This window comes from Rhamphochromis longiceps, linkage group LG1 (genome assembly GCF_057381845.1).
Source record: "Rhamphochromis longiceps isolate RC_006_pf linkage group LG1, R_longiceps_female_GT1.1, whole genome shotgun sequence".
NCBI classification, from domain to species: Eukaryota; Metazoa; Chordata; class Actinopteri; order Cichliformes; family Cichlidae; genus Rhamphochromis; species Rhamphochromis longiceps.
Window position 1 is genome coordinate 41,985,630 of NC_140557.1, and position 24,317 is coordinate 42,009,946.

The 24,317-nt window shown below is 42.9% G+C and overlaps 1 protein-coding gene across 2 annotated transcripts in view; it reads left to right on the plus strand.

Moving 5' to 3' along the window:
• The first annotated feature begins 18,322 nt into the window (after positions 1-18,322).
• The window catches only part of lrrk1 (leucine-rich repeat kinase 1), an 87,826-nt gene continuing 81,831 nt past the window's right edge, over positions 18,323-24,317 (plus strand). The window contains exons 1-2 of one of the 2 annotated variants that reach the window (XM_085409647.1): positions 18,323-18,486; positions 20,629-20,728. In XM_085409647.1, the coding sequence (XP_085265773.1) occupies positions 20,659-20,728 (70 nt within the window). In that variant the 5' untranslated portion in view covers positions 18,323-18,486; positions 20,629-20,658. Of the gene's footprint in view, positions 18,487-20,628; positions 20,729-24,317 lie in introns of those variants that run through there. The other variant, XM_085409656.1, reaches the window with a different exon arrangement.

Consider the following 24,317-nt stretch of genomic DNA (forward strand, 5'->3'; position numbering starts at 1 on the left):
TGTGGGGGAGATTCACAAAGAGTGGGCAGCAGCTGGGGTCAGTGCTTCAAGAACCACTACGCACAGACGTATGCAAGGCGTGGGCAACCTGGGCTCACATGACAACTGAGCAGCGCCACAGACTGATCAGATCCATGCCACGCTGCATTGCTGCAGTAATTAAGGCAAAAGGAGCCCAACTAAGTACTGAGTGCTGTACATGCTCATGCTTTTCATGTTCATACTTGACAGTTGGCCAGGATGTATTGGTCTTAAATAATATTCTAATTTTCTGAGATACTGAATTTGCAGTTTGTGGTTTTCATTAGTTGTCAGTTATAATCATCAAAGTTGAAAGAAATAAACACTTGAAACATATCAGTCTGTGTGGACTGAATGTACACATTATACAACTTTCACTTTTTGAATGGAATTGGTAAAATAAACTAACTTTTTGATGATATTCTAATTTTATGACCAGCACCTGTATTTTAGGCTGCAAGTTGAAATGGATAGCTTTACCTGAATTTAAGTGGTATTTTATGTCTACCAACAGGCATCGAGTGGTTTCCACAGTAAAATACATTTTTTATGCATAACTTGGACCACAACTTGAAAGATATTGTGCATGTAATGGGTTGCAAAGTCTCTCTTTGAAGACTCAGCAAGTGCATTTCCTTTCTCAGACATTTGCAAAACTGACAGTTTTAAGAATTGTAACCTTATATTGATCATGTTATTGACTGATCACACTTTTCTGCCTTTGTTGCTGCACAACTACATTTGCAGTGGATTGAAAAGGTATTCAGAGTCATTCCTTTTTAGTAACACTCTTTACAGTTTCTCATTGAATTAAAAGACAGCATCATGCTATAGAGGTATCTCTGAGTTGCAGATGAAAACAGCAGGAAAGATGAAGTCAAAACAAGACACATTTCTAGAGAGACGTGACCTGAGCCTGACGTGATCATTGAATACATAAATCACTGATATAGGCAGAAATCATAGGGTAAACTTCCTACATCATCATTAGATTATCTTGCCCAAAATAAACAAACATACCCTCTGAAGATAACTTCAGTTAGTCTGGTTTGTACAAGTACTGTGCCTTCAAGAGTGTATTTTGGTGCACTTTGGTAGATAAGACAAAATAAAATAACTTTATTGTCATTGCACAGTCATACCTAGTACAATAGTACAACAAAATTGGAAACTGTCCTGCATCAGCACAACACAGTAACTCAATAGATAAAAAGAATGAGTGTATGTTTATTGCACATTGTTATCATTAAACAAAAAAATTAAAGAAAAGAAAAAAAGCCCAGGGAGGTCAGCTGTTAGCATTGATTAGGGCTATTGCCCTGTTGTAAAAGCTGTCCTTGAGTCTGTGCGCAACCTCAGCAGTCTGAATCTCCTGCCAGACGGAAGCAGCTTAAACGCCCGGTGTCCTGGGTGTGTGCCGTCCTGCAGGATGTTGTGTGCCGTCCTGCAGGATGTTGTGTGCCGTCCTGCAGGATGTTGTGTGCCGTCCTGCAGGATGTTGTGTGCCGTCCTGCAGGATGTTGTGTGCCGTCCTGCAGGATGTTGTGTGCCCTCTTGAGACAGCAGTTTTCCTTCCTGATGTCATCAAGTGCTGAGTACATTAGGAATTCTATTAAAGTCCTATATTACCTGAATTAAGAGACTTATGTAAGGCTGTTTTTATTTATGCATTTGGCAAAAAGTGTTGTAATATGATGGCCAAAAAAAAAAAAAAGCTATTTTTTTCAATTTTGCTTGATCAATGCCCAACAGACACTTTATTAGTTAAGTTTTTCTAGTAATGGGTTTGACCCTTTTTTTTTTTTTTTTAAACCTTCGTTAACTCGTTCAGTCTGGGGCCCGTTCTTCGTACCTCGCCAAGTAAGTTAGCTGGATATGATTGTTGATGATTTCGCGTGATCCTGGATCGTTCGGTTCCCCGAAGCTCATAGCAACAGAGCCGTAAGCGTAAACCTGCTCGGGAGCAGGTTTACTTTATGTAAACAGGATTAGATCGCAGCCACGCAGGTATGTCCGCTTCATTTATACGAAAGCAACAGCGATATTCCACCACTGTTTTACCATAAATACATATTATCAATGTAACTAAAGATAATGCAGTACTTGATCCTTTTATTGATTTCATACAGATACATACAGGTCATTTCCTAAAAAAAGGGAAATGTACTATTGGGCGATCGTGGCTCAAGAGTTGGGAGTTCGCCTTGTAATCAGAAGGTTGCTGGTTCGAGCCCCGGCTTGGACAGTCTCGGTCGTTGTGTCCTTGGGCAAGACACTTCACCTGTTGCCTACTGGTGGTGATCAGAGGGCCTGGTGGCGCCAGTGTCCGGCAGCCTTGCCTCTGTCAGTGCGCCCCAGGGTGGCTGTGGCTACAATGTGGACTCCGGTCTATTCGCACCAGAACCTCTCGCCATAAGAACAGTTTCTTCCCCTCTGCTGTCGGACACATGAACAATAAACGTACGACTGTCCCCGCCACTAACTCATGACCCTACGCTGTGTTCACTGCATGATTCCATGTTTTGGCACTGATCACCACCTGCACTCATGCATATATCTTTCTACGTAGCACTTTTATTTTTTCATGTCTATTTAAGCGCAATTTATGACAGCATGTTTGCACTGAAGCACCGCAGCAATTTCCTAATGTTGTAAACCTGCTCAACATTTGGCAATAAAACCCTTTCTGATTCTGATTCTGATGTAGCTGCCATCACCAGTGTGTGAATGTCTGTGTGAATGACTGGATATGTAAAGCGCTTTGGGGTCCTTAGGGACTAGTAAAGTGCTATAAATACAGGCCATTTACCATATTAATCATTCTATTTCATGTATTTGATTATTTCAGATGTAATTCACAGTTCAGAGTAGTAATTGTAAATTACTTCGTGTAATCAAGATGAGAGACCACGGCTATAAAAGCGAAGGTGGATTTGGGAAGTCTGTCGCAGCCATGTCCTGTCCATATACGCGAGCAGCCCATTGCGGAAGGTGCAAGATTGATAAGGAGAGTCCTCAGAATTCAGCGTATATTGCGGGAGAGACAGGATCCTTTAGCTCAGCGCGACAGAGATATCGATTTTCCCGTGAGGGTATTATTTACTTAACCAACTTGTTGACGAGGGGGTGCAGGACCACCACCTGTCTTTTTGTGCTCTGCCCTTTTCTTGGTTGCTGTTATAAACAAACAGATTATTTCAGGGTCTATTTTCAAGAGACTAAAAGCAATATAAGTGATAAATATTACCATTCTGTAGAACATTCTTATATTTCACTTTTACTTGTTCCCATGTTCTAGTGGGTCCTGTTGTGGCTCTAATGTGAAAGAGGATATAATGTAATATAATATAATAAATCTACCCTACCACCTACTGGTGTTGGCCAGAGGGGCCGATGGCGCGATATGGCAGCCTGGCTTCTGTCAGTCTGCCCCAGGGCAGCTGTGGCTACAACCGTAGCTGCCTCCACCAGTGTGTGAATGTGAGAGTGAATGAATAGTGGCATTGTAAAGCGCTTTGGGTGCCTTGAAAAGCGCTATATAAATCCAATCCATCATTATTATTATTATTATTAAATTACTTACGAGTTTGATTTGTCAGCAACTTCCTGCCAGCCCTCTCTCCTTGCTTTTGCAGCCTTTGCAGTGTTCCCTTGCGTTTTAATTAAACTCTGAAACTCCTGAAATCCCTCAATCAACAGTTCTTGCTCTGCTGCCGAAAAATACCGAGCACGCTCCTTTGACATTTTCGCCGACCAATCAGAGGGTTCCCGATCAATGTTTCTACTATCGATGCGTAGCCCCTGTTAAGCCACCCAGTGATCTCACATTACTTCATCCAGCTGTACTAATCGTCAACAACAGGTGTGTTCGGAGAACCAGGATAGCGAGCTCAAAGTTAGCGCGATGATTTGATCTTGGATGTAGTAAGCGAGGTACGAAGAACGGACCCCTGTTCTCTTACTGCTTATCCACTCACCCCAACTGGTGGCTGTTACTAGACTTCAAGCTCAAAAGTCCAGTGAAACCTCAGAAGTTTTCAGTGCTTTGCCATTTTTAATGAGGAAAGGGAAGCTGCATCTGGAAAGCCTCAGAAAAGTAGCAGACAAAGGAGACAGGAAAAGTTCCAGCATACTATAGTACTCCCAGAAGTGCACTCTAAGCCGGACTTCCCTTTCGGGCTTCAAATTCTTGGCAATATAGTAGAGTTGCTAAAAGCTGATCCTAGTTTAACTTCCTGTTTTCAGCAAGCAATAGACAAGGACCAAGTAGAGGAGACAGGCATTAACAGAAGTGAGTATGTCTTGCAAAATGGCATACTTTACCATCAGGTGTGTCATGTGTGGGATGTGTGCAGGCAGGAGTGCTGGTATGGAGGACCCAAAGTGCAGACATTCGGAGGCAAACGTGAATACAAACTCAGCTTCACTGCTGGATAGCAAGGCAGAACAGAAAACTAAACAAACTGAGAATACAAACTGGCTGGCAAATGGACAGAACACACAGCGTAGGATGATGGAGATCAAGACACAGACAAAAGAAAACACAGGGCTTAAATACACAGAAGGAGCGATCAAGAAATGGGAAACAGGAGGGAAACATGACTGGGACAAATCAGGGCTAACGAGACAAGGGAAGCAAAACCAGATACATTAACATGAGACACGGACTTTCAAAGTAAAACAGGAAACATAACACAGAGACGCGGGGACAAGGGGAAACAGCAGACAGGGGAGAAAGCAACTGTGGAACACAGAACAGAAACCAGAAGGCAGAACTCTGACAAAGAAAGCAAAAGACTAGAAATGATAAATTAAGGCAAAATCAAAGTACAATAATAGTGAGAACTCAAAACTCTGGGTCAACAACCCAGATCTCCTAACAAGGTGGGCGCACTTCTGAAGCTGGTGATTCCCCAAGGAGCTGGAGAAACAATGCTTAACTTCGGACACTATATTCCCTGGGCTGGCCAGAGAAAGAAGAGGTTGGTGAGCAGTACTTGCTTTCTGCAGATGCGGCAGACTTTGACCTCAGGTTCTGTTGGGCAGGGCGGTGCTGCCATGGGCCCCCGTTCGGATGGGCCTGGGCCCCCTGACCTTGGTGGATTCCAGAGAGCAGGGGTGTCTACTGGAGTCAGCAGGGGAACTGGCCCCTGCCTTTCTTCCCTCCCCATCCCCACCATAATGTAGGGCCTTGGGGTGCAGGTGTGTCACTAGGATGCATTCCCCTTCTGTCCTCTTCTGGCTGCCTGTGCCTCAATTTTATTCCACAACCTAGACATCCACATTACTCACACTCTCATAACACATACATATAGGGCTTTGGAGTTGACGTCACGCTGCAGTGCATTGTAGGATCGCGGCGCCATGTCAGAAGGCCACGAATCAAAACAAACACACTGTATTGGAAATAGGACTGCCAGAACCATGCTTATAATAGGTGCAAAAGGGCTGTATCACGACCGATTGCACTCAGACGCCAAGAGACGGTAACTGGAAAAAATAGTGTGCATCGGTAATGTGGACCCGTTTGAAATAAGGCAGTGGAGTGGAAACCCAGACGACCCAACGCTGTTGTCCTATCCCGATATCTTCGCGTACCTTGTCTGTGGAGTCAGCGCATACACGGCGAATCAGTTTCGGAATTATAAATCCCTGGAGGCGCACATCTAATTCACAAACGGTTGGGTACAAGATTTGGCCGTTTTTAAGCCTCCACGTTGTGAGTACGTTGACCATATCACCAAGATACAGCCAGAGGTTACACATAACATTGACTTCTCCTCAGCAGCTGCCCCCAAAATTGCTCTAGATGAAAACATAAACACACCGTCCGCAAAAAAGGCAAATTCCACTTGCTACTCTGGAGGAGTTGATAAGCTACTCCATAAACAGAACATAGTTCTGCTGCATCACACATTAGGGTGTTTGTTCTAATTTTCTATGACCTCGGCGCATTGAAAATAAAACTAAAAGCCTATAAAGAGCAATATGAATTTCTTTAGAACTTACCGGAATGAAAATGTGGGGAGCACACCAACAAAAAACTGGGGATGGCAGAGAACTCGATATCAGCTCGTCTCACCGCTGCTATCCAGGCCTGCCGTCTTTGTTTGGTAACATCAGATACCTGAGCCCCCCGTTGCTTCCAGGAGGGGAAACAGTAAAAAGAGAGCCCTTTTTCCAGCTTATTCCCTTCCTGATCGTGTGATCTAACATTGCAACCGACAACACAGCAAGTACACCTGTTGTCCTCTGGCAGGAAGCACCATGACCTCCCATGTTTTAAATACACTTTAGAACAGCACGCAGCAACACTACATATGAGCGGGTGGAGGGAGGTTTGGGGTCTTCACTCACCCCCATTCTCTGTTAGCCATCGGAGCAGAGGGGCTGGGATGAGGAGCTCACTGTCCGATTGGCATCTGGAGTGAAGGGCCTCCCTGCTACTGTGGAGCCAGGGGTGGTCTGCTTGTGTCCACCCCAGGGAAAAGGGTAACATCTCCTGGGTCTAGGTGCGGTTTCCCCCTCTAGGGGTGAGGGTACCTGGACCTGGGGTATAGAGTATATTTGGGGAGTGTGATTGTGTGTACAGTGTCAATTTGTGTCAGTCTCCATGTTGGATGAGTGCCGAGTGTTTGTATATGTGAGCATGAGGGTGGGAATGCACGTTTGTGTCTGTGTGTGCCTGTTCGTCTGTGTCTATATGTTAGGTCGGGTCTAAGACTCCACCCCTCTGGGAACATCTCACGCCCTCCAAGGCATGAAGGCCTATCTCCCCTCACCACACTCCCTGCCGGTGGCTGGCGCCTGTGGTTCGGTCGGGCCACTTCCGGAGGGTGGGGGGCCCTCAGGTCTCTGGGCCTGGAGCTTGGTCTGCTCTGGCGCAGAGCCCACGGGCAAGTCACTGCAGCCCCCTCTGGCTTTTGCTCCATGGCTGCCGGGTAACCCCTCGTCTGGGCTCTCCTCAGCTCTTCTCAGAAGGGTGCCATGGTTGCCCCTCCGATGGTCCTCCTTGGGTTCTCGCAGTCTGGGGGCCTCTGGATGTCTGGGGCCTGGATCTCCTCCATGCTTGCTTCATGCCCTAGGGGTCGGGGCTGTGGCTCCCCACACCCCCTAGCAGATCACTACATGGAGAAACCTTTTGAACACAAGCGTGCTGATCCACACAGGTGTGCATACAAGTGTACATACGGGTGTTCACAGACACAAACTGCACCTTTCTTGGCTGCTACCTCAAAGCACATTGCGTGCCCTGTCGCTCTTGCGTGCTGTACAATAACATTCAGTATTCAATATTTAGTATTTACTGTTATTTACACTTACTGCGATGGTGTTGTGTTTATTATGTTGCTCTCCTTTTGCTTGTTTACTCTTTTTTTATCTCTTAACCAGTGATCCAGGGGATTTTTTTTGTTAAGCATTTGTCTCACTGCATAAGAAATGAACACTACAAAGACGTGAAGGAGATAGTATGTGTGGATTTAACCCAAGGCCCTGCTGTCTTGGCTAATTACAGACTAACCTTCCTTTTTATCTCAAAAACTATTGGAATAGTATTTGTAAAACAGCTAACTTATGTGCAGAGAAATGGTTCATTTGAAGAGTTTCAGTCAGGTTTTGGAGCACATAGGCACATACAGAAATAGCTTTAGTGAAGGTTTTTAATGATCTTGGCCTCTAACAGTGGACTCAGTCTGACCGATCTCTCAGTCAGAACATGGTATATTACATTTAGATGGAAACTAGCGAGCTAACGTTCTGCTGACTTCTAATTCTGTTAAATTTAATAAATTCTGTTTTCATGGATGCCGGGATGTTTAACTTAATTGTTACACCAGGTAAAGCAGCAATGCTCATTATTTTATTAAAGATGAAAGAATTTAGGCAGTTTTAACTCTCAGTGATGCTGCAGTGTTCGTTTGACTTTGGGACCTGAAACGGACGGAGTTTTGGACTCAGATTACTCCGCAAGGCTTCTGACTACTGTAGTCATAATGCTCCGACAATCCATCATGTGGTGTGGCTTCGTAGCTTACCGAAGTTGTACTTAAACATTTATTGGCAGTTTTTTGAGCCATGTACCACATAAAATCGGTTCGAGGTCAGTAAGCACAACAAGAATTCATACATAAGGCACACCAGATTATAAGAAATTAAGAAAATTAAAGCATTTTAAGTATGCCTTATACTGTGGAAAATAAGGGTCTGTTTTAGGCTGTGAACAAAGATTGCTTTAAAAATAGAAGTGTTAATCACTTATTTTCATTAATCAACAAAATGCAGTGAATGAACAAAAGAGAAATCTAAATCATCAATATTTGGTGTGATCAGCCTTTGCCTTTAAAATAACATAAATCCTTCTAGGTAGTTTTTGAAGGAACTCAGCTGGTAGGTTGTTGCAAACATCTTGGAGAACTAATCACTCATCTGTGGATGTAGGCTTCCTCACATCCTTCTGTCTCTTCATGTAATCCCAGACACACTTGATGATGTGTCGAGTGTTAACGAGCTAACCGAGCTAACTGCGCTAACGCGCTGATGCCGTGCAGCCCCACGCACAGGACGATCCGTGCTAACTTGTGAACGGAGATTTGCCGCGTTAATGCAGTTAACGTTAACGTTGTTTCATTACTAATGATAAAGAAGAAAACACACAACAAAATAGCTGCATGGCCCTTAGCTATGTTCAATAAAGCAAAGACTCTATTTCTGTTTTATACACTGGCGGGGTGTGGTTTGGGGCTCTGTTGCATAAGAGGGGTGGTGCAGTGGGTTGAGCACCATAGAGGCTGGCAGGGCAGGTAGGCTGGTACTGATTGAGTAACTTAAACAGTACCAGCTGTTTAACCACACCTCGCCACAATGTATAAAAACAGAAAGAAAGTCATTGCTGTACTGAACATAGTCATAAATAACTAACAAGAAATGCAATTTCTCATTCATTTTCTGTTCTCAGTGTTATACACTGTTGTAGATTGGGAACCACTTTACATGCTTTACATCTGGCTGGTGCTCACTAATATGTTCCTGTTTCTTTGGTCCAGAGCAATGTATATTCAGCTTCAAGAGCCAACAGGAGGCCATAGAGAGAGCAACTCACACACAGTATGGCCTAGTGTCAGCAGTCTTTACAAAAAGTGTGGACAAAGCTTTATCTGTGTCTGCAGCACTGGAGACTGGCACTGTCTGGTAAGTCCCTTAAAGTCCCTGTTTATGGTCCTAACAGCAGAGGGATGTTCAAGTTAAAGTTTGTGTAAATGAACATGAACACTGGTTAACTATAATGTTAATCTTTGCTTATTTCTACTCAAACTGAAAACCAAATAATTAAATATCAGTAAATGGTTTATTTATTTGATTTATACCATGGATGGGCTGTTGCAAAGGTTTGTATCTTTACTGAACACATGAAAGAACTGACAGTCAATAAAAAGAGACCCCACTCCCCCAGACTCCCTTTAGAGCATAGGTGTCAAACTCTGGCCCGCGGGCCAAATTTGGCCCGCAGCCTAATTACATTTGGCCCGCGAAGCCATACCAAATGACTATCAGAGCTGGCCTGCTGGTATTATACAGCTAATATATATATTGTTTAGTATTAAGCTTTGCTTGTTCCATATTCAATTTTTCAGCAAAACGTGTTTGAGTCCATAAGAAAAGATTCATTCTTATATCTAGAGGAATAAATATGTTTCAATAAATATTAATGTTAGCCCGCGACTTTGTTCCAGTTTTGAATTTTGGCCCACTGTGTATTTGAGTTTGACACCCCTGCTTTAGAGGGTATAAGCCTCAGCTGTTTCATTATTCATACACTTTCATTATATTTATTGGATCTGTATTTTCTAACTTTTCTCATGTGTTGTCTCTGTCCGCTCAGTGGAGAATATGCTATGCTGAATACTCTGAGGTGAAAACAGTGACGATCAAAGTGAAAGAAAACGTCTGAGAAGAACTGGGAAAATCGAGTGCTCTGCACTTCCTGTTGCACGAGACCACATCACAATTCTCTAACACCCACACACTCCAAATTTTGTTTTAAACAAACTATGCTGAAAGCAGTGTAGGGGCAATATATGAGATATCAGAGCACTAAAAGGTCCACTTTTGTTTTTGTCATAGGTAAATGTATTATGGCAGCACATAAATCTGATGATGTCTCATTTCATTTTTCAAAGAATACCCCAATAATTTATTGTGAAGCTCCATGGAAGTACAGTGAGTTCTGTATATTGTTTGAAATTAGAAACTCGTTTAGGCAGGGAATTCTAGCTTATCAAAAGAGCACAGCACGTAAATTAAGCATGGAAAAATCTCAGTTGTGTGTACAACCAAAGCTCACTTTGATCTCAATGATCCTAAGCTGATAAACTTTGGTCTGTCCTCGAAGATGCTGTCAGTGGGTTTGATTTGTTATTTGATTAGTTGTCTCTGCTCTTTTTTTTTCAGGGTTCTTTTACCAGTGATATCATCAAGTGTGACTATCTAGATACAACAATCTATTGAAAGTGAAATTCTATGTGAGAAAAATGGATCAAAGAAAACAAAGAACCAAAAAAAAAAACAAAAAACACCTGAATGTCCATTGACTGAAGGTCCTTTTATCTACCTGGCGAGCTAATGGTAGTCGTAGTTATTGTTGTTTACATCCCCATTGATGCTAATGTTAGCTCAGCCCTCAACCACCTCCAACTTGTCATCAGCAAACAGCAGCAAGAACACCCAAAGGGCATCCATGTTGTTGCTGAGGACTTCAATAAGGCACGTTTGACATCTGTACTCCCCAAATTCCACCAACATGTTAGGTTTCCTACAAGTAGGGACAGGACACCGGATCATGTGTACAGTGTACAAGGAGGCCTACAGGAGGAAGATAGAGAGCTTATACACACACAACAACCCCCACCAGGTGTGGAGAGGCATCCAAGCCCTCTCCAGCTTCAAAGGTCAGCCTGACACTAGCAGAGGAGCTGAATACCTTCTTTGCTCGGTTTGAGACCACCCTGCCCCTGACATCCCATTGCACCCCACTTACTACCTGTTCAGTACTTGTTTGCTTGTTGTAAGCAGAGATGGGCGCGTTACTGTAATCTGATTACTTTTTTCAAGTAACGAGTAAAGTAAGGGATTACTATTGCAAAAACGGTAATTAGATTACCGTTACTTTCCCGTAGGAACGCTGCGTTACTGCGTTACTAAAACCATGATTTTTTGCGAGAATGTCTCACGACAGTGACGTAAGCGAGTGCGACGTTCGTGACAACAGCTGTCTGCAGATCAACAATGGATCACATATCGATTGTGGGAGAGAGTATGAGCGTGCAGCGTTTAAAGCGTGGAAGTACTGACCTTACTTTGAGTTTGATTCCATAAAAAGTGACAAAAACATTAGTGTCCGCTGTGCGTGGGAAGAAAACTTCTTTTTACAGCGAAAAAAACCCCTAAACTTCCAACAAGCACCGAGTAGCTACGACGTAATGGGAAACTCACAGAGAAACTCGCGGATTCTTCCACTGACCGCGGCACACCTGCACCAGGGTAAACCTCCGCCTGCCCCACTCCTGCTTTACAGGTGAAAATAGAGCAACAGGACCGCTGAGGTTTTGACTTTATTTATTTTCTGCTGTGTTTTACTTGCATCTATTTGAAAGAGTGAGTGTAAACACAAAAATTATTTTATTTTATGTGCTGGAATGTGTAGAAAATAAGTTTAAATGTTAAACTAATTTCTTCCAGTCAGAGAATGTTGCATATAATTAAATTTTTGCTTCATGCATAAAATTAAAAGATTAAAACTAATAAAACGAGTTTTAAAAAGAGACTTTTCCATTTGATTACATTTTGTATGATGGATTATGCAGAAAAAGTAGAATTGGGCTGAAAGATCTATCGCTTTATCACCTACTCAGGTTGTAAATCGTGTTTTTAAAAAGTAACTAAGTAACTAAGTAATTAATTACTTTTGAAAATAAGTAATCAGTAAAGTAACGGGATTATTTTTTGGGGGAAGTAATCAGTAGTTAGTTACTGATTACTTTTTTCAAGTAACTTGACCAACACTGGTGACTACATAGATGTGTCTGTTAACCTTGTTTGTTCTTTTCCTTACAGAAGGTTTTATGAGAGACACAAACCAATAAAACATCCACAAAGTCATTCGTTTTTATTTGGGAGACTGGGCAGAAATACCATCCATTTACAGTATTCCTGATGTATGCAAATTGACTTTTTTGTTCTGACCGAATTTAATCTAATATAAATATTTGCTGCTGAGGAGGATGCTCATTTCATTTCAGATATAATATATAGATAACCAAATGTTTCCAGTCCTACACAAGGTAATATTGACCTTGCCTTTTACATTTCAGCACTGGTCATAGCACGAATGTTATCATTGCATAAGTAGCAGCACTTGTTTTCTCATACTTTTGTACTTTTGATAGAAATTCAGAATGAACAAAATAAAATACAACTTTTGTGAGCCTCTTTTTATAAGAATGTGATTTCTTTATATCTGAAGAGGCTTTAAGGAAGTTGGCCAAATGAATGATAGTGGAGAGATATGAAGGACATTTATGACAGGTAATGAATTCATTTAATTAGTCACATCTTCCAATGATTGAATGTCCCAGCAAATTAATTCTGAGGTGAGACCATGTGATTAAGACTTATTTGAAAGTGTTTCTTCTCTAAAAAGAATATGGCAGCATGGCTTAGGTTTGCAAAATGTCATCTGATCAAGCCACAAGACTTCTGGAACAATTGTCTTCAGACAGACTAGACCAAAATAAATGTGTTTTTAGTCATAATGCACAGTGCTACATATGGTGAAGCTGAAACACAGCGCAAATACCTCACATCAGCTGTCAAATGTAGTGGCGAAAAGGTGATGATTTGCTCTTGTTTTGCAGCCACAGGACCTGGCTCCTTCCATTTATTGAGTCAAGCATGTTATATGGGACCATAAACACATAAAGCATATTAAGAATTGTACATTAACATATTTTATTGTGAAAACTGTTGTCAGAACCATACTGAATTTAACCAGATAGACTTCTCCAGTCCGAACGGCATTCCGATGTCACTGCTGTATATCCTGGTGCTGTGGATCAGTGAATGTATGTCAGGCCCATGCAGAACAGCAGTGGACACAGAGCATCTCCTCGGTAGATCCCGCATTTGGTACTGACTTGTGCTATTGACTCGAAGCTGGCCTCTAGCATTGTACGCCACATCCACATTGAGTTCCCCATATATTTATGTATATATACATACATACATACATACATACACACTAGGGGTGCAACGATACACAAAATTCACGGTTCGGTTCGATACTTTGGTGTCACGGTTCGATATTTTTTCAATACAAAAAAATGTTCATGCCTTTCTAATTTGTCATTTATTAAAATTATAAATATATATTTTAACTCAAAAGTATCTATCTGATTGAGGAATCACTCATCTTTGGAAAAGAGAGTTTATTACAGAGAAATGGCTCTTTCAAAATAAAAGCTACACTATACGCTTCTTCTGGGCTATATTCTCAGCAGCATATTAAACATATCAGGTCCCCATAAGGAGAATCCTGTGCTAACGGCTGTCTAAATGACTCGGGTAAAGCTTGTAGCATGCGTGCTTGTTGTTTTTGTCTGCTTCCACTTGTCTTTGCACTAGGATGCTGTCGGAGTAAATGTGCAGTGATATTCGTTGTGTTCCCACTAGTGCTGTCAGCGTTAATCTGAAATGACGTTAACGCCACAACACGGCAAATCTCCGTTAACGAGCTACCGCGGATCGCCCCGTGCATGGGGCTAGACGGCCAACACGTTAACTAGCTAACTGCGCTAACACGCTAGTTCTGCGCAGTAGTGGATCTGCGCTCGACAGTGCAGCCTAGGCGGAGTAGTCGAACGCAGATCCACTGAGCGCTCAACACAGACAGCATCGTCAGAAGGAAAATTGATAAAGTAAATTAAAAATTTTGTATTGTTCGATACATACAGTGGGGCAAAAAAGTATTTAGTCAGCCACCGATTGTGCAAGTTCCCCCACTTAAAATGATGACAGAGGTCAGTAATTTGCACCAGAGGTACACTTCAACTGTGAGAGACAGAATATGAAAAAAAAAATCCATGAATCCACATGGTAGGATTTGTAAAGAATTTATTGGTAAATCAGGGTGGAAAATAAGTATTTGGTCACCTCAAACAAGGAAAATCTCTGGCTCTCACAGACCTGTAACGTCTTCTGTAAGAAGCTTTTCTGTCCCCCACTCGTTACCTGTATGAATGGCACCTGTTTGAACTCATCATCTGTATAAAAGACACCTGTCCACAGCCTCAAACAGTCAGACTCCAAACTCCGCCATGGCCAAGACCAAAGAGCTTTGGAAGGACACCAGGAAAAGTATTGTAGACCTGCACCAGACTGGGAAGAGTGAATCTACAATAGGCAAGCAGCTTGGTGTGAAAAAATCAACTGTGGGAGCAATCATCAGAAAATGGAAGACATACAAGACCACCGATAATCTCCCTCGATCTGGGGCTCCACGCAAGATCTCATCCCGTGGGGTCAAAATGATCATGAGAACGGTGAGCAAAGATCCCAGAACCACACGGGGGGACCTGGTGAATGACCTGCAGAGAGCTGGGACCAAAGTAACAAAGGTCACCATCAGTAACACACTACAACGGCAGGGAATCAAATCCCGCAGTGCCAGACGTGTTCCGCTGCTGAAGCCAGTGCATGTCCAGGCCCGTCTGAAGTTTGCCAGAGAGCACATGGATGATACAGCAGAGGATTGGGAGAATGTCATGTGGTCAGATGAAACCAAAGTAGAACTTTTTGGTATAAACTCAACTCGTCGTGTTTGGAGGAAGAAGAATACTGAGTTGCATCCCAAGAACACCATACCTACTGTGAAGCATGGGGGTGGAAACATCATGCTATGGGGCTGTTTTTCTGCCAAGGGGACAGGACGACTGATCCGTGTTAAGGACAGAATGAATGGGGCCATGTATCGTGAGATTTTGAGCCAAAACCTCCTTCCATCAGTGAGAACTTTGAAGATGAAACGAGGCTGGGTCTTCCAACATGACAATGATCCAAAACACAGCGCCCGGGCAACAAAGGAGTGGCTCCGTAAGAAGCATTTGAAAGTCCTGGAGTGGCCTAGCCAGTCTCCAGACCTCAACCCCATAGAAAATCTGTGGCGGGAGTTGAAAGTCCGTGTTGCTCGGCGACAGCCCCAAAACATCACTGCTCTCGAGAAGATCTGCATGGAGGAATGGGCCAAAATACCAGCTACTGTGTGTGCAAACCTGGTGAAGACCTATAGTAAACGTTTGACCTCTGTTATTGCCAACAAAGGTTATGTTACAAAGTATTGAGTTGTATTTTTGTTATTGACCAAATACTTATTTTCCACCCTGATTTACGAATAAATTCTTTACAAATCCTACCATGTGGATTCATGGATTTTTTTTTCACATTCTGTCTCTCACAGTTGAAGTGTACCTCTGGTGCAAATTACTGACCTCTGTCATCATTTTAGGTGGGGGAACTTGCACAATCGGTGGCTGACTAAATACTTTTTTGCCCCACTGTATGTGTACCGAACCAAAAGCACTGTATGAACGGTTCAATATCAATACGAGTGTTGTTGCACCCCTAATATATATATATATATATATATATATATATAAAAAAAAAAAAAAAACACCCAGCACGCCCCTGCGGGCGGTTTATCCTTCAAGCTCGGGTCCTCTACCAGAGGCCTGGGAGCTTGAGGGTCCTGCGCAGTATCTTAGCTGTTCCCAGGACTGCGCTCTTCTGGACAGAGATCTCCGATGTTATTCCCGGGATCTGCTGGAGCCACTCGCCTAGCTTGGGAGTCACCGCACCTAGTGCTCCGATTACCACGGGGACCACCGTTACCTTCACCCTCCACATCCTCTCGAGCTCTTCTCTGAGCCCTTGGTATTTCTCCAGCTTCTCGTGTTCCTTCTTCCTGATATTGCTGTCATTCGGAACCGCTACATCGATCACTACGGCCGTCTTCTTCTGTTTGTCTACCACCACTATGTCCGGTTGGTTAGCCACCACCATTTTGTCCGTCTGTATCTGGAAGTCCCACAGGATCTTAGCTCGGTCATTCTCCACCACCCTTGGGGGCATCTCCCATTTTGACCTCGGGACTTCTAGGTTATACTCGGCACAGATGTTCCTGTACACTATGCCGGCCACTTGGTTATGGCGTTCCATGTATGCCTTGCCTGCTAGCATCTTGCACCCTGCTGTTATGTGCTGGATTGTCTCTGGGGCATCTTTACACAGCCTGCACCTGGGGTCTTGCCTGGTGTGATAGACCCCAGCCTCTATGGATCTTGTACTCAGAGCTTGTTCTTGTGCTGCCATGATTAGTGCCTCTGTGCTGTCTTTCAGTCCAGCTTTGTCCAGCCACTGGTAGGATTTCTGGATATCAGCCACCTCCTCTATCTGCCGGTGGTACATACCGTGCAGGGGCCTGTCCTTCCATGATGGTTCCTCGTCTCCCTCCTCTTTCTTGGGTTTCTGCTGCCTGAGGTATTCACTGAGCACTCGGTCAGTTGGGGCCATCTTCCCAATGTATTCTTGGATGTTCCTTGTCTCATCCTGGACTGTGGTGCTGACACTCACCAGTCCCCGGCCCCCTTCCTTCCGCTTAGCGTACAGCCTCAGGGTGCTGGACTTGGGGTGAAACCCTCCATGCATGGTCAGGAGCTTTCTTGTCTTTATGTCAGTGGCTTCTATCTCCTCCTTTGGCCAGCCTATTACCCCAGCAGGGTACCTGATCACGGGCAGGGCGTATGTGTGTATGTGTGTATGTGTTGATGGCCCGGATCTATATATATATATATATATATATATATGTATATATGTGTGTGTGTATGTGTATGTGTATATATATGTATATATATATATATATATACATATATGTATGTGTGTGTGTGTGTGTGTGTGTGTGTGGAGAGAGAGAGAGAGAGAGAGAGAGAGAGAGAGAGAGTATGCAAATGGCTAACAAGCAGCCATTATGATTTGTCATACAATGACAATAGGAGGCAAATCAACAATCAGTGTCTGTCTACTGCTTACTAAGATAGACCAGTGGCTAACAAACGTAAGCAGAAATGTTATCTTGTTCAGGATACATGTTATACATAATACCTGTCATTATCCAATGACACATCTGCTTACCTGTATCTTTTGATAGTTTCTCCTCCTCCTTTTTTCTCTTTTTTTTGTACACTGAGCACCTGATGGCTTTAACCTTTTCTTGTCAATCTTCCGCTGGTGTTCATTTTGCACTCCAGTATCAACACCCATCCCCAAACCCGAAAATCACCACAACATAACCTAACAGACCTACACCTTAGTGCAGAGATTCGATTAGTATAGGGGGTTTTTTCTGGGATTTCGTACAGCCCAGGAAGAAATAATTAATACATAATAGGCTTGAACTGACAACATTATGAATGAAATGTGCTCTATTTGGAAGCACCCTGCCCCCTCCCCTTTCGAGAGGTTGTGTGATAGACCTCAGCAGCACAGCATCGGCAGCAAGCAGGCGCACTGAGGGCTCACTTTTCGCATATGTGTGACAGAATTTAGAAAACACATCGGTGCAAATTATAAATCTATATCATAATGTATTCTGTTTTTGTGGTTGTTGCTTTCTTTTATTTACTTTTATTTTGCGAGCTGGTTATTAAATGCCAGAGAATCCCTCGCCCCTCCTCCCTGTGCGGCAAGCAGCAGGCGCACCTCGCCGTGTCGCCCATATCAAAAACACCACTGTGTGAGGCCATCAGTCCACGAGACCAAGCTTAGGTTAAAACTGGATCATGCAACAAAACAACGATCGCAAAAAAACACTTATCAAATCTGCACAATCCCTGAAAAAGAAAATGCCAATTTCAGACCTCAACAGGTGTTCTGGGGAACCAGCCTAACCGTTGTTTTTGCGCATGCGCACAACACGAAATTAAGTGGCGAACCATCCTACCTTTGTGAATATGAGCTAGAATCATACTTGAACCGCTAAAAGTCAGTGCCAAACCATGCTATCTTTGTGAATGTTACCTACAAGCATACTTTAACGGGTAAAATGAAGTGGCAAACCGTCCAGGCTTTATAATTATGAGCTACAAGCATACTCTGATGGGCAAAAGCGTTTCTACAAGCCTTTACAACCCTTCTGGACCTTATTTTGAAAAACACACCAGGCATCCATATTATTTTGAAAATTAATACCGGAAATCTCTGTGTTAAACAACCCGACTGCTCAAAATTCGTCCGGAGTGGAAAGTTTTTTCGTGGAATCAGGAAGTCCAGTAAAAGATTGTTGTGAGGTAATCCGCGGCTGGTATATACAGCAACGCTGCAAAACCCTCTCTGCCTCTCACTGGACCTTTCAGGCATGCGGTAAGTTGGATATTAATGCGGTGCTAAGACGTGCTGTGTCTCGTGGTAAGCAGGAACCACTAACTCAGTTGTCGTGATTTGTTTTTTTAACTCTTTTTTTGACAGAGTTACTGTTAAAAAAAAAAAAAAGTAACAAAGCTGTTTTTCAAAGTCTGCCCCATTTTCTGTGACATGTCCCACAAATGAAAGCACCTTGTGTTCCAGCAGTCATTGTTGTTGTTGTTATTATCGATATTATTCAGAAGTTGGCTAGGGGTATAAAAATTGCTGCGCAGCTACACACAGCAGAGACATGCACAGACATTTGGACTGTCAGCGGCTACAGTCACAGTCGTTATACCTCATGTTGGCACTCCAGACTAACGCTAGAAAATGCAGCATGGAACACATGCAGGGGCCTGTCCTTCCAGCTTTCTGTTGCCTGAGGTATTTACTAAGCACAGTTATAGGCCATCTTCCAGATGCGCACCTGGATGTTTGGTATTTCATGCTAGATACTGGTTATGACTCCCACTAGTGCTCAGTCTCCTCCTTTCCGTTTACTGTACAGTCTCAAGGTGCTGGACTTGGGGTGAAACTCTGTAAGGAGCTTCCTTGTCTGTGCTTCCTATGGCCAACAGGGTATCTGACTAACAGTAGGGTGTAGGCGTAGATTGCCCAGATCTTGTCCTTCCCAATCATCCGACTTCTCGGGACATTGCCTGACCCTCTGCAGGTATTTGGTGTTTGTCGCTTTCCTAGTAGTCTCTTCATGGTTCCCATTTACCTGTGCGATTCCCAGGTGCTTGTAGCTGTCCTGTGTTACTGCAGTGTTGTCTTCTGGTTGTGCGATTCCTCAGTTTTGACTATTAACAACTGCTGTAGTTGGTAGAGCAGGGCGATATGACCAAAATATTTATCAGGATATAGGGCTGTTCGATGTAACGATATATATCTGTCTGTACTGATGACAGGACATCTCCTTGGTAAATCCCACACTTGGCAGCTTGTGCTGTTGGCTTGAAGTTGGCCTCTAGTGTTGTTCGCGACATCACCATCCTTTTAGTGCTCTGCTCGTGTAGTGAGCCATATGTCTGTTTATCTTAGGCACTATGATGCCTGATAGGACATTACATGTGGTCCTGAGGCAGGTTATTGGCTGTTAGTTAGATGAAACCGGTTCCTTCTGGGGATCCTTGGGGATCAGAATTGGAACACAGACACAGCAGCTTGGCATCCTCTCTACCTCTGTGCCCCCATCAAACACATGTGGTTATTGATGATGTGAGTCCTGGTAGGAGTAGTAGGATAATCCTACAGCACCATACTTCTTGCTCATATTTAGCCATATCATGTCAAATGTATAGGGCAACGCTACAATGTGCAAATGGATGACAGCGTGTTGACTGAAGGCAGAGAGAACCGCAAGCAACAACAATAATGATGGATTGCATTTATATAGCGCTTTTCATGGCACCCAAAGCGCTTTACAATGCCACTATTCATTCACTCTCACACACTGGTGGAGGCAGCTACAGTTGTAGCCACAGCTGCCCCGACAGAAGCGAGGCTGCCATATCGCGCCATCGGCCCCTCTGGCCATCACCTGTAGGCAGAAGGGTAAAGTGTCTTGCCCAAGGACACAACGACCAGGACAGAGAGCCCGGGGATCGAACCGGTTACAGATGCGATTCCCAACCCCCTGAGCCCCGGTCGCTCCAACAGAAGATAACTGTAGTATAAGCCTGGCAGAGCATCTCAAGGGAGTTTATACTTTAGATAGTTATGAGGACTAAGGACTTTCATCCAAGTATTAAAAACAATCCATATTTAATGATTTTATGTATTCTGTTAAATGGGCCAATAAGATTTTTGTTAAATTGTGGCCTGCGCTTCACAATTTCTCCAAATACTAAACATTTCATGCAATGCCTTTGTTCAATACTTTGAATTCAACCTGAAAGTCTGTTCTTTGATTTTGATCTTTTAGCACACTTAGTTGTTGTTTTGTATTATTCGGGCTGCACAGCTAATTGTGCCTAATCAACTGGTAGAATGACCTTTTTTAATGAATTCAAAGAGTATGTGTTTGTTCTACATCACAGCAACCTTGTCTGTGTGCAGGCTGACAGGTATATTTAGGCCTCCTCTTTCCTTTAACAGTGGTTAACCTAACTAGTAGCTCCAAGAAGAATGTCCTACTGGTCTGTTGGTCTTCACCGGGACTCTGGAGACATTCCCAGCAACATGGAGCAAAAAAGCAGTAAGTAACCTTCCCAGCATCTTATGTGTGTCTCTCTTATGTACATGGCTGGTTTGCTTGGTTTTCTTGATGCAGTCGTGGCCTCATGAGGCAGGTTGAGAAAGGACGTTACTGCAAACTGAAATGTAGCTATGTGTGAAGTGGCAGCAGCACTTCTTTCTTTTAGAAAAAGAAGAACTGAAACTATGATGGTTTCAAAAGTGTTATTTTTTGCCATTTGTATGTGAAGTAAACTGTGCACCCTGACATCTCGCTTAACACATGTAAGCATCTTCTAGATTTTCTTCCTGCCAAATACAGCATGTTTCACTCTGCAGTGTGTGGCAAATGATAATAGATGACGTGGGATTAGGTAGGAGAACAGTGGAACATTGTAAACTGGTTTGTAGTCAATTTGATTACTCTTTTTTTCCCCACTGTAACGAGGAACCTAATGTGTTTGTATCTTTTGACTTCCTGACTATAATACGACAGACATTCAAATTAATTTAGCGTTAAAAAAAAAGAAGAAGAAGAAGAAAAAAAAAAAGACATTTTGCTTAAACTTTATAAACTTGCATAATAATATATAGTCAAAGGAGCTTGCAAAGAAAAGCGTCTGGACTTCTTTAAGTTGCTTGAAGACTCTCCACTATTTGACCTTAGAACTGAAGCAGCTTCTCGGATGAGAGGTGAAACGTCTTCAAGCAACTTAAAGAAGTCCAGACGCTTTTCTTTGCAAGCTCCTTTGACTACGATGACCTGGATGACTGAGAACCTTCACAGACATAATAATATATAAGTTAGGAACCCATCAATCTGGGCAGGTTTTCCTTATCACAAAGGAATCTCACCCAATAATGTAACACAGTCCTGCACATTACAGTTACAAAGCTTCTTCAGCTACATGTGTGCCGGGCACACAGAAAAGAAATGATTAAACAAACTTTATTAATCCCTGAGGAAGTTCATTGATCACAGTAGTGCGCTACTCCTACTCACAAAAAATAAAACATTCATCAGCCAGAGCCTGATCTTCAACAGGTAACACAAGCAGTGAGGAGCAGCCAGGGTTAAAGCCTATTTCTACTTGTTCATGGTTCTGAAGTAGAATCACTGTGGCGGTCGCTTTAAAGTATCTTTGGGCTGATATGCATGCTTGCTTTGTGTTTTACAGGTTCTCTGTTCATATGAGTGTAAAAAAACAAACAAAAAAACTGAAGGAAAGATTGCATATCTGTCCTTACTAGGATAGAGATTTGTGTTGATGTGTGCAACTGTAACAAAAGATTTGTTTTATAGGCTGGTAAATATGTGACAATGCGTTTTAGTTGATTTTTCAGAGTAACGAGAGAGTGGTGTAACAAATTACTTTCGCCAGCAAGTAATTGAGTAATAGACTGCATGAAGAAAAGTCAGAAAACATGTGTAATAATTTACTTTTGTGGAGTAACACTGCTGTTCAGGTGGCTAATTTCCAGAATTTTGGCAATGGCTCTAAATTGTTCTGTCTTATATGGTAGCATTTTTAGGGAAGTACATCACACCTTCATTACAGCCCAGTTTCCCAGTTGCACTAAAAATCCCCCACCCAATAACACTCCCTGGTTGATGCCCCCGCCCACTGGTGCATTGGTGGTTCTGTGTCTGGGTGCCCGGGTGTGTATTGGCTCCCTCCCAGCAGCTGTTTGCTGGGGCCTGGGTGACCCCTCCTGGGCCTCTCAGCTCTTCTCTTGGTGGGTGGTGCGATTGCCTCTGCAGTCATCCTCTTTGGGCTCTTGTGCTCTGGGAACTTGTCTTGATTATGGAAGCTATCGTCCAAAACAGCTTTTTGACTATAAATTTTTCCCCTCAGCTGTAGATGCAGATGGTTTATTGTCATCAACCCACGGAGCAAGCGGGTGGTATAGATGTCTGAGTTTGTGAATGTGATTACCAGAGTACAAGGAAACAGTAAATTGACACCATAGGTGAATCTAATTAAAAAGATCTTGGATGAGCTCGAATCTAAGTGACCTCAACCTCATGGTCAGAGGTCAAGTTTTCTGAAAATCTTGTGAATTGAATAATTTGATAACACAGCGACATGGGACTTTGAAATCTAATAGGGGGCAGCTCTGATGGTTGCCATTTTTCTTCTTCTTTTTTACAGCTTAGAAACTGTAATCATAACTTGTAGTTGCTGTTCGGTGGGCACTTTAACATGGTGATCTGACTTGTTTTTGGATCCAGCCTCAGGCGACTATACCTTGAACTGTGGATTTTGGCACACATATGCGAGCTTAATTTTTTTGGCCCAAATGTCGTCAAGTAGAGAACTGTGAAATGCTACGGGCTCATTAAAGTTATAAATAAAATTCTCTTTTTCACTTTTAAGTTTTGTTTTCATTTCCAGTTTTTGGCTACATTAAGACAAGCAGAACAATATTGTCATCCCTTATGTACCAGGTTTGTTAGAGAAACTCATGAGTCTTTTCCAAGCACAACATCCCAGTGTACTTCAGACTCAGCCACACACTGAGATAGAAATTGGTTCATCCGAAAGAAAAACACTCCCAAAAACAAACGTAACAACAAGTGTATGCTGTACAGTGCAGCGAGGAATGCTCAGACCAAACAGCCACTTCATAAACACATGGCACAACACACAACGCCTAATGCCCACTCATATCTTGGGTCATTTGATCAGTAAGTCAGATGATAGGCTGGGGCAAGGTCTCACAATGGGTTCACCTGAAACCTTGGGTGATTGTGACCCACACCCGTTTTCACACTTTGGCTCGTGTGATTAGGCAGAGGATCAATTGGGGGTCCAGGACCCTCTTAGGATCACTCCTAAAAAGCCTTAAATTTGGGAGTTTCCACCATTTGGTCTTAGAACTGAAGAAGCTTCTGGGATGAGAAATGAAACGCCTTCAAGAAACTTAAAGAAGTCCAGAAACTTTTCTTTCCAAGCTCCTTAGGCTAATTCACTGTACAAATTTGTCAATCTTTGTTTACACTTGTAGATCATATAATATGCATTTGTAATGGTTTTGAGGGGTATTTCTCTATGGATGCATCAGAGACCAACTCGCGGTTTGTATCTTGGCCAATGATACTTGGCATGCAAATGTGCAAGTGGAAAAAAGTAGTATTAAATATTTTTTTAAAATACACATTGAAGGACACATCCTGGTCAAAACCAATTCAAAGATTCCTGACAGTGTTCGTGGAGGCCAAGTTTATGCCACCCAGAGGAAGTATCTGGTTGGATACCATAATTGTCCGTTTTTTAGGCCGAGTACAATAATCTGTTTTTTCTGAATTTAGAAGCAGAACATTGTCTTATAAGGTGTGAAAAGCATGTGGGTCATTATTAGCAGAAGTTTCAGGTGAAACCATTGCCTCAGCCTGTCATGTGACCCATTGAGATCAACTGACGCAAGATGTGAGTGGATGTTAAGGTGCCTGGAAATACCTCGAACTGTCCACCATTTGGTCTTAAAACAGAAGAAGCTTTTCAATGTCTTCAAGAAACTTAAAGAACAAGAAGCCTGGTTGCTTTTCTTCCCAAGCTCCTTGGGTTACCACGACCTGGATGAGAACCTGCACAGGCATTTGAGTTCCC